We start from the raw sequence: 14252 nt of genomic DNA on the forward strand, positions 1-14252 counted from the left end.
TCTCGTGAGAGAACCTTTGTTTGTAATTTTTGTATAGCTTAGTTTTGTTTAGTCATAGAGTGATTTTTGTTTTTGAATGTAGTTTGAACTTCCTCCCTTTTGGAGCGCTTTCAGTTAATATTTGAATAGCCTTTATTTTCTCCCTTTCAACGAAGAGCTTTTGTTTTGTTAATTAAAAGCTGCTTAACCCTCCACCGCTTCCTCTGCGTCTGAGTCCAAAAACAGCCTCGTTGTGTCAGTACACTTCGGCCAGCATGGACCCAGCAGAGAGAGAGCAATTGATCGCAGCTTTGCGGGCTCAGGATGCCCGTCTACGCCGGCAAGAGGAGTTTCAGGCCGCCATGGCAACGCAAATGACCGAGCTTTCAGCTCAGATTCCGGGCTCTCGAAGTCGCACCCATAGCCCTCCGTCCGAGCCAGAGACTCAAGCTACTTTGCCGATCCCATCCGTGCCATATACCGGATCGGGGATCAAGCTAGCCTCTCCTGAGCGATTCTCTGGAGAGCCAGGACAATGCAAGGCCTTTTTAACAGACTGTGACATTCATTTTGAGTACTCCCCCCAGGCTTTTCCCACAGATCGTTCACGGGTGGCTTTCATGATTTCTCACCTGACTGGGAGAGCCAGAGCCTGGGCCACGGCAGAGTGGGCCCGCAGTTCCCCACTCTGCAGCTCCGCCCCGAAATTCCGAGCCGCTCTTCAGGGAGTCTTTGACCCAGCCTGTTCCGACCGGGAAAAGGCTCGGCAGCTGAGCAGCCTGATCCAAGGGAGGGACTCAGTGAGTAACGATGCCATACGCTTCCGCACTCTTGCGGCAGAGAGTGGCTGGAACACCACGGCGCTCTACGACGTTTTCCTCAAGGGCCTGGCAACGTCCATCCAAGAGCTTCTCATCGCAGTCGATCTTCCACCGGATTTGGACTCCCTCATCGCCCTGGCCATACGGACGGATCATCGGCTGCAGGAGGTGACGCAGAGCCGCGATCGCCGGGCCAGGACAATGGAGGGATCCCCGCACTTCCCAACATCAGGTGTGTCAGCTCCTCTCGGATCCCTGTCAGTGCAGCGCCCACCACTGTCTTTGAAAATCTCCAACAAGCCACGATCTTTACTAAATTGGACTTGCGCAATGCCTACCACCTCATTAGGATCCGAGAGGGGGATGAGTGGAAGACAGGGTTCAATACACCTAGTGGCCATTATGAATACCTGGTCATGCCTTTCGGACTCACTAACGCTCCTGCGGTTTTCCAGGCCATGATCAATGACGTTTTGAGAGATTTTCTGGACCAGTTTGTGTATGTTTATTTAGATGACATACTGGTATACTCGTCAGATCTAGCCACTCATCAGATCCATGTTTCCAAGGTCCTTCAAAGACTACTGGGGCACAAGCTGTATGTCAAGGCCAAGAAATGCGTCTTTCATGCTGAAACCGTCTCTTTTCTGGGTTTTGTCATAGCCCCGGGGAGGGTTCAGATGGACCCGGCTAAAACTAGGGCCGTGACGGAGTGGCCCACTCCTGTTAGCCGCAAGAAGGTTCAGCAATTCCTCGGGTTCGCAAACTTCTACAGACGCTTCATCAGGGGGTTCAGCGCGATAGCTGCCCCTCTGCATGCCCTCACCTCCTCTCTGGTGAAGTTCAGTTGGCCACCGGCGGCTGAAGCCGCTTTTCAAGCACTCAAGAAACGATTTGTCACAGCTCCGATCCTCATAGTACCAGATCCACAGCGGCAATTCATGTTGGAAGTGGATGCATCCAATGAGGGGATCGGAGCTGTCCTGTCTCAACGTGCAGAGAAGGATGGAAAGATGCACCCCTGCGCATTCTTGTCACGACGACTATCCAAGGCCGAGCGGAACTATGACGTTGGGGACAAAGAGCTTCTGGCTGTCAAGCTTGCTCTGGAAGAGTGGAGGCACTGGCTTGAGGGGGCAAAGCACCCATTTGTGGTCTGGACCGATCACAAGAACCTGGAATACATCCGCAAAGCCAAGAGACTCAACTCACGCCAGGCCAGATGGGGACTGTTCTTCAACCGTCTTTCCTTCTCTCTCACTTACAGGCCGGGGTCTCGAAACGTCAAACCCGACGCCCTGTCCCGTCTCTACGACCCCGAGCCTGTAACTAAGGAACCAGAGACCATCCTTTCGCCGGACTGTGTGATTGGAGCCGTGACATGGCAAATCGAGAGGGAAGTGAAACAAGCCAACGGTGAGGCAACCCCACCAAAAGGATGCCCGGCGAATAGACTATTTGTTCCAGAGCAGCTGCGCCCACAGGTGCTCCATTGGGGTCACACCTCTCTTCTATCCTGTCATCCGGGAGTCCGACGGACAATTTACGCCATCTCCCAGCGTTTCTGGCGGCCTTCCATGGAGCCGGAGGTCCGGGAGTACATCGAGGCCTGCTCGAAATAAGACATCCACCAGATCACGCATGGGTCTGCTACAGCCTCTTCCCATTCCTTCCAGACCATGGGCAGAAATTTCCCTGGATTTTGTCACGGGACTTCCTCTCTCCAAAGGAAAAACCACCGTTCTCACAGTAGTCGACCGATTTTCAAAGATGGTCCGATTCTTAGCCTTGTCAAAGCTTCCCTCAGCCAAGGAAACGGCTGAGGTCATGATTAAAAAAGGTTTTTCGAGTTTACGGGTTCCCTAGAGACATTGTGTCGGATCGGGGGCCCCAGTTTGTGTCACGCTTTTGGAAGGAGTTTTGGCGCCAAAGCCAGGCTAACGGTCAGTCGGAACGTCTCAACCAGCAGCTGGAAACCGGTTTACGGTGCCTTGTCTCAGAACCCTGCATCGTGGAGCAAACACCTGGTCTGGGTTGAGTTTGCCCATAACTCCCTGCCCACCTCTGCCACTGGACTCACCCCCTTCAAATGCGTTTTTGGATATGATCCAACTTTTTTTGCTAACCTAGAGTCTGAGGCCTCGGTTCCTTCAGCCCATGCCTTGGTCCGTCGTTGCCATCGCGTCTGGGCAGCCGCTCTGCAGGTTCTGGAGCGCCAGAGGGACAGAGGCAAGCGAGCAGCGGATCGGAAGAGGAGACCTGCTCCAGTATACCAGCCGGGGAACAAAGTGTGGCTGTCAGCCAAACATCTTCACTTAAAGGTGCCATGCCAAAAGTTGGCGCCTCGGTTTGTGGGCCCATACCCCATCTCCAAGGTGATCAACCCGGCCGCGGTCCGTCTTCGACTGCCTCGGTCCCTGCGTGTTCACCCAACGTTCCACGTAAGCCAAGCCAGTCAGGGAGAGTTCTCTGGTTCCGGCTCCTACGCCCCCGCCGCCTCCTGTGATTGTGGATGGGGGGCCCGTCTACAAAGTAAAGCGATTGCTGGCCGTCCGCAAGCGGGGCCGGGGCAGGCAGTTCTTGGTGGACTGGGAGGGGTATGGGCCCGAGGAGAGACAATGGATACCTTCCCGCTTCATCATGGATGACTCTCTAATTAAAGACTTTTTTAGGGATCATCCTGACCGGCCTGGGCCGTCAGTCGGCCCTAGGGGGAGGGGTACTGTCACACCGCGGTGAGGGTGTCTTGTCATTTCCTGTTTTATTTTGAAAAGTCTGACTCCTTTCGTTTCAGGTCACTTGCCCTTCCTCGTGTGGTGTCTGTGTCAACCCTGATCCCTGATTGTGTCCACCTGTGCCCCATTACCCTCATGTGTTAAATAGTCTGCGTTCCCCCTGTCTTGTGCCGAAGTGTTTTCGTTTGAGCCACTGAAGCCTGCCTTAGACCACAGCCTTGTTACCTTTTTGCCCTGTTGCCTTTATTGCCTTGTCTCGTGAGAGAACCTTTGTTTGTAATTTTTGTATAGCTTAGTTTTGTTTAGTCATAGAGTGATTTTTGTTTTTGAATGTAGTTTGAACTTCCTCCCTTTTGGAGCGCTTTCAGTTAATATTTGAATAGCTTTTATTTTCTCCCTTTCAACGAAGAGCTTTTGTTTTGTTAATTAAAAGCTGCTTAACCCTCCACCGCTTCCTCTGAGTCCAAAAACAGCCTCGTTGTGTCAATTCCTTGGATCAAAAAGCTTGGTTTTGTGTCACCACCACCAGTACAAATCTTTGTTCTGATTATTTATTGGTTTCTTTGTGTGGTGAGGTGGGATTGTTTTTGTTGAATCTTTTGCTTCATTTGCACAAAATCAAACTCATCAAAACACACATCTTGTCTCAAATGTTTTTTTCTTATTACACGCCTGCCCTGTATTTGATTACTTTGATACGTTTCAAACACAAAGTACAATTCTTAGTGGCTCAGAGCCTTATATAGAGAGAGCGGCCAACTTTCGGCAGGGTAACAAGATGGCGTGATTGGTCACGCTGTGGTTGGTCAACTGCTGGTCACATGACATATAGACGCCATCTTGTTACCTTGTTGAAACAGAGTTGGCCAAACTCTCCATGGCCTGTGTCCAAATTCACAAGGCTGGGTCCTCCGAAGGCCGGATTTGTCGTGCGTGATTTGACATCACTTCCGGCGCCGGATTTGTCGTGCGTGATTTGACGTCACTTCTGGTGGGACTCGACAGCACCCGCGGATTTATGACTGATTTACATATGAATTGATTGTCGGTCAATGTGCTACCGACAAGCAGTAATGACCATCCATTCGAATGTAAGTCCGTGCGTGCTGTCGCGTTGCGCCATCAGTGACGTCATGCAGCCGACAAATTCGACTTTCGGAGGACACAGCCTTGTGAATTTGGACACAAGCCATATTCGGCTCTGTGTTGGCTGGATCATTTCTGACACCTTGTGGTGACCATTGCACACCGCAAAATCTACTCTTGGAAATCAGAGTCACTAAGGATTATGCATGGAGTCATCGATGAACAGAAAACAATACAAGTCGGCAGACAATTCAAACACAAAATGACATTTTGTTCAGTTAGATTGTTTTCTTTATTTTTTAGTTATCTAAATCAACAATATTAATTTCATATTAATATATTTAATATTTATTGAACAGTTCAATCAATGTAAAATGGGGGAGAAGGTCTGATTCAAAACAACATTTCTGGTAGCAAAACAACTCCAACATCATCATCGCTGACTCTGAGTCGTAACACGACGTGCAAGTGGAATTATTTGCAGGGGAATTTCATCATATGTCCAAAAGTACGGAAACAATTTCATGTTACCAGACAAATGTGGCCAAGCGGGAGGATTCTTTTTGCACAATTGAGTGTTTGTAAGAGATTCAGAGAACAAAACTGATCTTTCGTTAGAGTCCACATAAATTTGGATCCTCTGCAGTTTCACTGGCGGATTCCACGATCCAAGTGGGTCGGCAAACTTTCTGTATTTCTCGTCCCGAAAAGCGATGCTCCATTGCAACATTGTATCTGGCAAACAAGGGTCCCCCCACGCCATCCCCACTCCCCAGTCAGTGTTGTCTCCCACCTCAACATCCCACGTGTGTGTTCCAGAGGCCAAAGCAGAACCCAGCACGACGTTACAATCCAACCTCTCTGGATTTTTGGGACGCTCCTGTCCTTCTCGACAACTCAAACTGGTCAGCTCTTCAGACAGCCTGAGTTCCGGATCGGCTGTGTTCGGATCCAGAATGACGGGACTGTAGGAGAACTCCTTCTTCATTCGTTCGCACACGTTGATCTTGAGGTTGCCCACATGCTTGGCTTCATCCAGCAGAGCTCCTGGGAGCTGCTCGGGCTTGTCAGGCAGCTCTTGGATTCTTGTCATTGCAGTGTGGAAGTTCTTCATGAAGGAAACGGGGTCAGACGTCAACTCCTCCTCTGTGATTGTGATCACGTCTGAAAGGGCGGCCAAGTCTCTGTCCAGAGCCTCAATCTTCTCCTTCATCATCCGAGTCTTCTTCTGCTCATCCTCCATCACAGCAAACAACCTGGCTACCTTATCATCCTGTAGGAAGCGATGAAGCCACTTGAAATCCTTCTGAATCTTGCTTTCCACCTGCTTCCTTTGGACCTTGATGTACGCCGCCTGATCTTTGCAGTTGTCTTTTACCTCATTGTAATCGTTCAGTCTTTGCTTTGCATCCAGCAGGGCTTCCTGGAGTTTCTCCTTGCGACCTTTCACAGCTTCATCGACGGGACGGAACTTGTGGCCAGCGTGGAGTTCTGCATCTCTGCAGATGAGGCACACAAGCTCCTGGTGGTCCAAGCAGAAGAGTTTCAGTTTCTCCTCGTGCAAGCTGCACATGTGATTCAACTCCACCGAGGCTTGCGAAAGGTTCTCGCACACATTCTTCAGTACCAAGTTTGAAGGTACATTGATCAAGCTACACTTCGTCCTACAGACTGGACACGTTTGATCTTCTTTCTGCTCCCACCAGTGCTGCACACACACACGACAGAAGCTGTGACTGCACGGCAGCACGACAGGATCATTAAAGATCTCCAAACAGGCCGGACATTTGAGGTCATCCTCAATTCTTCTAGCCATGGTACTTGTGAAGACACCGACTCACTCTTCCAACAGTCACTCTCAAGAAAGCAGCGAACCGCGCCGTTATCTGGGATCACACAAAAGCAATTTCTTACCTAAAAAAATACATTTCTATCCAACAACTCACATCAAGTAAAACCGAGTGAAATAAAAAGAAACGAGAATGAATCAAAGTTTCACCTGAAGCCACCGTGAAAGAAAACAAAAGCAAAATGTGGTCCTCAGAGCAAACTTTCTCAGATTATAAAAAGAGGAGTCTCTAAGAAAGAAAGAAAACAAGGAGAAAGGGGGTTCAAAGGATAAGACTGCTTACCCTTCCTTGGTGCTCAATGTGCAGGGAGCAACAAATTAACACAAAGAGTTCACCTGAACAGCAGACAAACCCGCCAAACTCGCTTCACCACATTACAAAACACCGTTTCTATTAAATGGACATTATGCTTGGAAGCAAATATTAAAAATAGAAATACAGGAATGTGAACTTCAACAACAACAACAAAAACACACCAACACACAAAGAGATCAACAGGGCCCAGTATTTCAAACATAATCCACCAAGATTAAATTTGATGGATTATATTAAAACCAGATCTGATCTAAAATTAGGTATTTAATCTTGAAAAGCACAAGACTTGAAGAACTTGAAGAAGCTGGTGTTCCTCTAGGGGAACATGGCCTTTTTTGGGGGTACCCCAGCTACAAAGGGCATCTTGAGGAGGAAAAACAGGGGGAATATAATAGGGTTAAAGGTTTAAAATGTGTGTATACGTGTGTGTTTGTGTGTGGTCTTGTTTTTTTTACATATTGAAATATATCAGGATTTCACAGAGTTGTGGGGCCCACGCGTCTTTGTGGGGCCATTTTGCTGAGAGTAAGCAAAAGTTTTTTTTGTAACTGTTTGCAAAGCATACATTGCAAAAATACTGACATTTATCAAGAAATTGTAATATTTAAAATAAAATGATTAAATACAGAGGATAAAGGGTTGAGGTAAAAATACCTGTAGCGGCTTAAAGATCCACTCTAAAAACGTTTTGTTTTCATTTTATTATGATAGTAAGAGTAGAGATGCGTGAATATAATGTTAGTCAAATACAAGTAGCTGAGTACTGTCTTCTTTTGGTTATAGGTTCAGGTCATCTTGTAAAACATTCAATAGGGTTCTGTAGCTCTATAGCAGGGGTCCCCAACTAAACCGGCAAGAGGTCCAGTAACTCCATCAGCCTAGTAGACCAGGGTCCGAACATGCAACAACATTCAGACGATAATTCATTTTTCTGTTCTTTTATTAAATTGCAAACGTGCTGTTACATTGACAATAATACAACTTATTAAACTTACTCTCTTTCATTCATTTTAGTGCAAATATATTTGAATGTAAATCACAGTGTAACAAAAATGTATTGCGCATTAACTAACTCCTATTAACAGTTGAGATGGCTGACTCACAACTATAGGTAGAGCCAAACATTGTTAATGTGTACAATGCCACTTTGGTGAGAAAGGGGAACTTTGCCTTTGGCACAGTCTGGAGCCAAAACATGACAGGAAAAGAGGATTCACTTTGCCCTCTTAACACTACATCAGCCTGCAGATCTAAAAGCTCCATTGGAGGGACTGTGCATTTGCCCATTTATACACATTCTTTATACACAGGCTTCTTTTGAAAAAATGACAACATTCTTAACTAAAAATGGATTTTTAACAAAATTCAAGAGCTGGTCTCCCAAAGTAAAGCCATCAAAACGAGCCTTAAAGTTTTCAATCAACTTATGCATAAAGTCAGAACGAGCAGTGACATTGACACCTTGAATCTCTTTCAATGAAGGAAAATGTGCACAGTCCTCCTCAAGATCCATTTTCAGAAGTTCCAGTTTCTTCTGAAAAGACTTGACAGCAGCGACCAGGTCACACACAGAATTGTCTTTTCCTTGAAGCTTCAAATTCAGGTCATTTATGTGTCCTGTGATGTCAACCAGAAAGGCAAGTGTATCCAAGTTACTTTCCTCCTCCAAAAAGTCGAAATACACCTGAGCCTTTGGACTCCTTTGTTGTGCCAGGAAATCTTTAATTTCATTCCTTATCTTCCAAAAACGTGCCCAAACTTTTCCTTTACTCAACCACCTGACATTGGAGGGCAGTAGTAGGTCATTGGCAGGTGCATCTACTTCTGCTAAGAATTCCCTCAGCAGACGATGCTGGTGAGATGATGAAGCCCTGAGAAAGTTAACTAGTTTGGTGATGGTGTTCATAGCATCTCCATAGTGCTCTGACAGTGATGAGCAGAGGACCGCCATGGTCATGTTTCAGTCGAGTAACTGCACCCTTTTCTCGTCCCATCATGGATGGTGCCCCGTCAGTAGTGATAGAGACAACGTCTTTTAGATTTATTTTATTCCCCTCTGTGTCAGCATTTCCTTTATGGCTAAATAGATGTCCTCTCCTCTTGTGTGTGTTTTCAAAGCTGTGATGCCTAAAATGTCTTGTACAAATGTTTTACTCTCTTCATGATAGAATCTGACATATACCAAAAGTTGTGCATTGTCACTCACGTCAGTTGATTCATCAGCAGCTAATGCGATGCATGGGGCACTTTGAATGGCGCTGTCGAGGTGGGACTGCACATCTTCGGATAGCAGCTCGGCTCTTCTTGTTGTAGTTGTGGATGATAGTGGAATCTGTCGGACCTTTTGTTTAAGCTGCTGTCCCTCTTTTCCCTCCAATAGCGTTTCTACCATGCCTCCATCACTAAAAGGATTTTTGTGCTTGCCCAAAATCCACTGCTCGTTGTTGTGCTCTTAGCGTCTGTGCAATTACCCGTGTTGCACGCTCATACTGTCCTTTCAGTTCATGTCATTTCTGTGCCCTCGTCGCTGATCCTGGCGGGTAATTTGCGTCGAAGGTTTTGTGTCTTGTCTCGTAATGCCGCTTGATATTGGCGCTTTTAACAAGAGCAACACACTCCGTGCATATAAGACACACTGGCCTTGTAGCACTTGCTGCTGGCAAAATTAAAGCGTAAGCTTCAGTCCACTCATCTCTAAAGACTCGGTTTTCAGAGTCAACTTTTCTAACTTTAGACGGCGCCATAGTTCACCCACTTTCCCATAGTAAAGCCTGTCCCATGTAAATAAGAGCATGCTGCCGGTCAAAGGACCCCGGTTCAATCATAGCTGCCCTCGCGCGCGCCTATTCAAAAATGGCTTTTGTTAAGAATAAACGTATTATTAGTACAAATTTTTATTACAGATACAATTTTTTTTTTTACAGGTACACATTTTTTTTACAGGTACAAATCACGACTTTTACAGATACAAATTTAGACTTTTTTTACAAGTTAGTTTTGCACCATATTTACCTCCATACTATAGGCCTATTTACGCAAAAAGTCGCCGCAGCGGACTTTATGGATGAGGGAATGAAATGTCAGAATGCGGCTGAAAGGAGGCGGGGACAGAGTAAACCTCGAGGTTCATTGTGAAAAACCTGTAACCGACCAGGTTTGGTTCATGGGACATGTTGCTACGGTAACTAACCGAGACCTTAAAGCTACTGAACGTAGAATATTCCATTTTGAATCGCTACTGCCACTTGCTGACGAAAAATGAAACTGCACATACCGTTCTTCACATACACACCACGCACATTATCTCACATCCGCAGACAGGGCGTGGGAAATTCTTACGGAAGCGTATTGCATTCACTTGAAAAAAAAAAAAGTCCTGTTTTTTTAAATAATTTTTTCCCCCTCTATTTTTCTGAATACTTTTTTTCTGTTTTTTTTTTTTTTTTTAAATTTCCTCTGTTTTTCTGAATATTTTTTTTTCTGTTTTTCTAAATATTTTTTTTTCCTCTGTTTTCTGAATAATTTTTTTTCTGTTTTTCGGAGTAATTTTCATGTCATCATGTCAATTGATCCAATAAAGCAGATAGCGTTCATACAATCTGAGCTCGCATGTAAGCACGTAAGAACATATAAAGCTCAATGGCTTCCTCTGGACAGGTGGGTGGATGAAGATTATTTTCTGCCATGACAAGGCAGCAAATGTCAAACACTGTGTCATCGCAGGGGTACGGTCCCCTCTGAAGGCATTCCTCTCTGCAGGCTTCAATCTTTTGTTGGGATACCTTTTTCAGGTACTCTCTAGCACCAAAAAGTTGGGGTAAGGTGTACATCATCACTGGGCGCCCACCTGGAGACACAGCATTCCTGCTTGGGCGAATTCTGTGAGTGTTCCAGAGGTGAACAACTTCCTGTAGTTCTTTCTAAATAAGTATAAATAAAGAAAGTGATATACATCGGTTCACACATTTTTTGCAGTACAGTAGACAACATGATGCAAACTAGACAGTAATTTATTCCAAATCTGCTCTCAACATCTGCAATAGGCTTAACTAACTGCATCATGTAATTAAGAACAAACGCTAACGGGAACATTTTGCTTAATTTTCACACTTTTTAAGTACTGGTCATTTGAATATAGGCTGCAGTATACTGCTGATAATACTGGCCTCTTCCTTTAATGTGTGGAATCCTATAACCTAAAGACAGTGAACATTTTTCCACTATCTAAGCACATTACATGAATACCACACACAAACTGACCCACAGTGTGGCATTTTACTACGATTGAAGTAAAACATCTTAAGCAGGTGCACTATGAGGGGAAAAATAGTAGTTATTTCTGTTCTTACCTCTATTATTTCAAGACATGTGAACTGAATGATACTTTTATCCAGGAAGTCACCAGAAAAGGAATCCGAGTCTTTTAGGTCTTGGAACAGGTTCATCCAAAACTGTGCGTGTTGCCTCCTTAAAAAACTCCACCAGTTCTCAATTCTTTGGTTGTGATTGCTTGATCCATACAGATAGCATCTGTGCGAAAAGTTGTCCTGATGGCCGTCCCTCAAGAACATCTGCATTTGTTCAATATAACAGTTCTCAGTGCCAAGGTCCGAACGAATTCGGGCACAAGTTCCATTCCTTGATGATACCTCATTAATAAAGTATCCAGCGATTATCTTCGGATTACTGTTTGTAGAATAAGCATGTAGCCATATTACCATTCGTGAAAACCCATCTATTGCACCATTGATGCAGATTCCGTACGGTTTGAGTTTGTCATAAGAGTCTACATGCCACAAAAAGTTTTGGCCTGGATTCTGGTAGATACGGCGCCGAAGGCGATTCCTGCGCCTCAGTTGCACACCATGTGGATCCAGTATTTTCATCAGTATCCTGATCGTTTCTTGAGTCACCACATAGCCAGCCTGAATGCATTTCAAATGCATCATTTTGTAGCCATGGAGCATGCCATATCTATCCAACTGATCCTGGACAAACATTGCTACATCTAGCAGATCTGAATGGGCTTTCCTCCTGAACAAATGCAAAGTCCTCAGGTGCCTGCGTAAAGTCGACAAACTAATAATAATACCGTCTATATAACTCAAAGACAGGACTATCTCCCAGTGCCTTAAACCCATATCAAAATAAAACTTGATTAAACTAAATAAGATGGTCATGTTTACTTACTGGCTCTCAATAAAGGAATGAATGTGTATACTGTATTGTTGTTTGTTCTCTAATCTCTGAGGGAAAACCCCTTAAAAAAAAATTAGTCCGAACAACAGAAAAAAAATGATTCAGAAAAACAGAGGGAAAAAAATTATTTTAAAAAAACAGCAAAAAAAATTATTCAGAAAAACAGAAAAAAAATTATTCCGAAAAACAGAGGAAAAAAAAATATTAAAAAAAACAGAAAAAAAATTATTCTGAAAAACAGAGGAAAATAAATTATTTTAAAAAACAGAAAAAAATTATTCAGAAAAACAGAGGAAAAAAATTATTTAAAAAAACAGAAAAAAAAAATATTCAGAAAAACAGAGGAAAAAAAATTATTTAAAAAAACAGAAAAAAAATTATTCCAAAAAACAGAGGGAAAAAAAATTATTTAAAAAAACAGGACATTTTTTATTTTTTCAAGTGAATGAAATACGCTTCCGTACAATACGCTTCCGTACAATACGCTTCCGTAAATTCTAACCTAAATCCAGTCTGAAAACTATTGGCCACAGGCTTGCAGGAGTACCCATTGTGAACAGCTAAAGTGCTAATCTACTAATTAGAAGGCATTTCACTCATAAATGGTCAAATAAAAAGCTTATTGTAAAGTTATTTTGGGGAAAAAAGTTCCACATTGCAACTTTAAATGACCTCTTTTTATGAAACAGGCTAGAGTTACCGCTTTTTTTCTGGTTTCAGTTACCTCCCTTTCTGAAACGGATGACGCAGAGTTTCCCACATTTCAGGGTTTCTTGACTCAGTTCTCAGTAAACCTGCTTTGTGAAATCCACCCCAGGTGTATTCAAGGATCTTCTCAAAGTCAAACATCCGTTTGTCACTTTAAAAAAAAAAATGCGCATGCGGAACACCATCCTACAAGCTCTCATGCTCATCCGGGGGAAATGCCTATCGAATGTCGGGAACGTGCGAGCTCATCTTCATCATCTTCATCGAGCTCTGCAGACTTTCATAGACGGATGTCCTCTTGCAGCCCTTAGCCATTTTCAAAGTATGCAGTAAGATCGGTGGGGTTACAACGATAAATGGCGGAATCTGAAGCTCAGCTCAAACACTCAAAGTGCACATGCGAAGCTAGGAACGAGCACGCACGACGTTGGTACGACGGATTGATTGACGGGATCGAGAACCAATCGTTAAGATGATCCACCCGGAAGACGCGGCATTGGATGTAATTCTACTTTTGACCATTAGATGGCCTTTCAGTTTGGAACAGGGTATTTTTAATTTTTTTTATTTTAAAAAAGAACGAAACAGGAAATCGTGTCCCAAGTCCCAGTGGATTTACTAAGCCCCATTGTTTAGTTACACTTTTACGCAGGTCTCATCCCGGTGTCTCAGTTTTTAAGCCAATTGTTTGGGTCATGTGTATATCAATCATACAGTTGCCATAGCAATTTATACAATAAACCAACAATTAAAAAGGAATTTAACGGTTATATTCCTTCCTAGTATTTACTTTCACATTCACATTTGCGTTCCTATTGCCATCCGTCAGCAGGCATGTTATTGTCATACCGAACTAGAATTACTTCCAAGTTCCTGCTTCTGTGTCAAAGAATCATGGGAAATATAGTCCTACTAGTCTACTACTGTATACTTGTTTAGCACTGTTGAACTGTCAACCAAGAGAGCATTAGCTAAAGTAATAACACAACCACCAGTCACCAGGTTGACTAGCGATTAATTAGTTTGTTATAAATAGTTCCTACCACCTGGTGAGAATTTACTGTATATTTGATTTTCAGCTAAATTGTAGTCTCCCAGTTTTTAATTTGAAAATCTGGTCACCCTAGGCATACATCACTTCCCTAAATCAAAGACAAATTAATTAATTGCTGCCGTCGTGGCAGATGCTGCAAAAAAAAAAAGAAATGTTTTGTCTGAGGAGACAAAATTAAAAAAAGAACAACAATAAAACTGAGGCTAACCGGATAAATGGAGAGTCAAGGATCAACACTGACCCTGCTTTCAGGCACTGGCATGGACGACGCTTTGCGCTGGTTCTCGTGGAAAAATGTGGTCTTCCTTCATGCAAAACTTTACTGCTTTTGTCCATATGGCGCCACTATAATTAATGAAACCTGAAAGTTCCTTTGTGTTGTTTTAATTCTACTTTTCCAGTATTGTTTTTATTTTGTTTGCTTTTTTGTTTGTTTGTATTTGTTCATTTTTCCTTTCGGACAATCATTGTGACAATTTTCAACATACAATTTACAACATACATA

The 14252-nt window shown here is 43.8% G+C and overlaps 1 protein-coding gene across 2 annotated transcripts; it reads right to left on the reverse strand.

The window, feature by feature from the left end:
- Window positions 1–4952: 4952 nt before the first annotated feature.
- LOC144043279 (nuclear factor 7, ovary-like) lies at window positions 4953–6771 on the reverse strand. 2 transcript variants are annotated; one of them, XM_077556720.1, is made up of 2 exons: window positions 6754–6771; window positions 4953–6507 (listed from the first exon to the last, which is right to left on the reverse strand). In XM_077556720.1, the coding sequence occupies exon 2, from the start codon at window positions 6435–6437 to the stop codon at window positions 5055–5057; it is 1383 nt and encodes a 460-aa protein (XP_077412846.1). In that variant the 5' UTR covers window positions 6438–6507; window positions 6754–6771; the 3' UTR covers window positions 4953–5054. The 2 variants fall into 2 exon arrangements, with proteins under 2 accessions (XP_077412846.1, XP_077412847.1); XM_077556721.1 differs by having other exon boundaries at window positions 6621–6767.
- Between the last annotated feature and the right edge of the window lie 7481 nt (window positions 6772–14252).

The sequence above is a fragment of the Vanacampus margaritifer genome, chromosome 2, assembly GCF_051991255.1.
Source record: "Vanacampus margaritifer isolate UIUO_Vmar chromosome 2, RoL_Vmar_1.0, whole genome shotgun sequence".
In the NCBI taxonomy this organism is placed as follows: Eukaryota; Metazoa; Chordata; class Actinopteri; order Syngnathiformes; family Syngnathidae; genus Vanacampus; species Vanacampus margaritifer.

Excerpts from the sequence above, each read along its gene's own strand:
- LOC144043279 (XM_077556720.1), bottom strand. The coding sequence starts at position 6,437 with ATGGCTAGAAGAATTGAGGATGACCTCAAATGTCCGGCCTGTTTGGAG.